This window comes from Camelina sativa, unplaced genomic scaffold, assembly GCF_000633955.1.
Source record: "Camelina sativa cultivar DH55 unplaced genomic scaffold, Cs unpScaffold00456, whole genome shotgun sequence".
In the NCBI taxonomy this organism is placed as follows: Eukaryota; Viridiplantae; Streptophyta; class Magnoliopsida; order Brassicales; family Brassicaceae; genus Camelina; species Camelina sativa.
Genome location: NW_010921702.1, coordinates 76,794 through 78,729, shown reverse-complemented (window position 1 = coordinate 78,729; position 1,936 = coordinate 76,794). Strand labels below are relative to the sequence as shown.

Sequence of the window (1,936 nt, the reverse complement as noted above, 5' to 3'; positions counted from 1 at the left end):
TTGGTTTATTCATAAATCAATATCTCATTATGTAGCTTTTAGTTAATAGGAACGTTTTATGATCATTACCGATATTGGGCTTTGATAGCAATTATGCATTCTTCTACGTTTATAATCATATTTCTCTAGTGTTATAAACTTTATACTTATAAATAATTTGATTATTAAATTGACTGGTCAACCCTTAATTACGATTGCACCTTTGGGTAAAAGTTTAACTGGTTCACGTTTTGTTTCTATTTTTGGTATGACCATAAACTACGAAACCTTTTACCAACAAAAGAATTCATTCCCTTTATATAGTGCCATCGTCTTCTTCTTCTTGATCCTATCAAATCTTATTAGCTTTCTCTAAACATTTGTATCTTTATCTCTTTTAAAATGAAGCTCTCTCTGCGTTTGGTCTCAGCCCTTCTCCTCTCGTTCATGCTCCTCTTTGCCACAGGTTCATAATTATAAACATTATGTCATTTGATATATACTTGTGGGAAATATGCATGCAACAAAAAAAATATCAATTCTATGTAACTATGTGGCCTGGCCTAACATATCTTATGGCCGTCTCTGGGACTAATAGTTTTATGCATATGCCAATATGAGCATGAAAAATGATCCACATATATATCAACCCATGCATGTTTCTCTAATTTTAAGTTTCGATTATAGTAAAATAAAAGATGTGCATGGTTCTTAATTATGGTGGGTCATGTGATTTAGGAATGGGTCCTGTGGAAGCAAGAACGTGCGAGTCACAGAGTAGCAAATTCCAAGGAGTTTGTCTCAACTCACAGACCTGTGCCAAAGCTTGCCCCAGCGAAGGTTTTACAAGCGGTCGATGCAATAGTCTCCGTTGCTACTGCTCCAAAGCTTGCTAATTCATCAATTAATCATTTATCGAAAAATGAACATTTAAATTTATACTCTCTTTCATCGTTTTCTAGTTTCGACAGAAATATAATAATCTTGAAAGGCACTATTTATCAGTTATGTGTTTTTTTTGTATATATATAATAATGTTGTTTTTTTTTGTGTGTTAAGAATTTAAGTGTTTATGTATTGTCTTTAAATTTGCTTATATATATTATAGATCATCCGCCATGTAAATACACGTTTCATTAATTACATATATAATACTCCTACTTAATTACGTATACTACAAATAATTAACTTATCCTACAAAACATCATTCTAAAAACGTATCCTACTAAATAAAATAATTCTCTACAAAAAAAAAAATAATTATTGAAAAATAAATAGAAAACAAAAACTATCATAGATCGATCGCTTATATATCATTTAATAAAAAGAAACAAGTTTAATATGTAAATGAATACTATTTTAAAAGTGTACGTAAGGACCTAAAATATAGTACATATATATATATATATATATATATATCTTGTTAGAATGTTTTATATCTTGAAATTATTTAACATAAAGTAGTTTGATATGTTGTGTTTTAATTAATAAATAAAAACAAAGAAAAACATATTTCTCGGATATATTTTTATATATTAATATAATTCGATGAAAATATTAATTGTGTATTTGGATTTAAGATAGTTCTTTAAATTAAATATAATATAAGGTTTATCATAAATTTATTTGATCTTACTTTTCTATATAAATGAAAACCAAGCCAAAAAAAAAGAGAGAAAAAAATCCTTAATGGGCCGGGATCACACCCGGCACCATCACACCCGGGATCGAGTCTCGGCTCTTACGCATGTAGGAATTTGGCTAATGGGCCGGCCAGTTGTGGCCCATAATAGAGAAATATTGAAAAAAAAAAAAAAAGAGAGAAAAAAATCTAGTTAAATATGTAAAGGAACACTATTTTAAAAGGGGAAAAATGTCATTAAAATCCCCAAGTCTACATTTTCGTTGATTTAAAGCTCGAACTCTGCTTTTAGAGGAAAAAAACACCAATTATTTA

General features: G+C 29.1%; 1 protein-coding gene across 1 annotated transcript; it reads left to right on the top strand.

Annotated features, from left to right (window-relative positions):
* The first annotated feature begins 347 nt into the window (after positions 1-347).
* Positions 348-1,061, top strand: LOC109131534 (defensin-like protein 10). The gene is made up of 2 exons (XM_019242580.1): positions 348-445; positions 718-1,061. The coding sequence occupies exons 1-2, from the start codon at positions 382-384 to the stop codon at positions 873-875; spliced, it is 222 nt and encodes a 73-aa protein (XP_019098125.1). The 5' UTR covers positions 348-381; the 3' UTR covers positions 876-1,061.
* Positions 1,062-1,936: the final 875 nt, after the last annotated feature.

What these genes read in the sequence shown, in the direction of transcription:
- LOC109131534 (XM_019242580.1), top strand. Translation starts at nt 382, where the DNA reads ATGAAGCTCTCTCTGCGTTTGGTCTCAGCCCTTCTCCTCTCGTTCATG. An exon ending in CATGCTCCTCTTTGCCACAG is followed by an intron (nt 446 to 717) that starts GTTCATAATTAT and finishes CATGTGATTTAG; the next exon opens with GAATGGGTCCTGTGGAAGCA.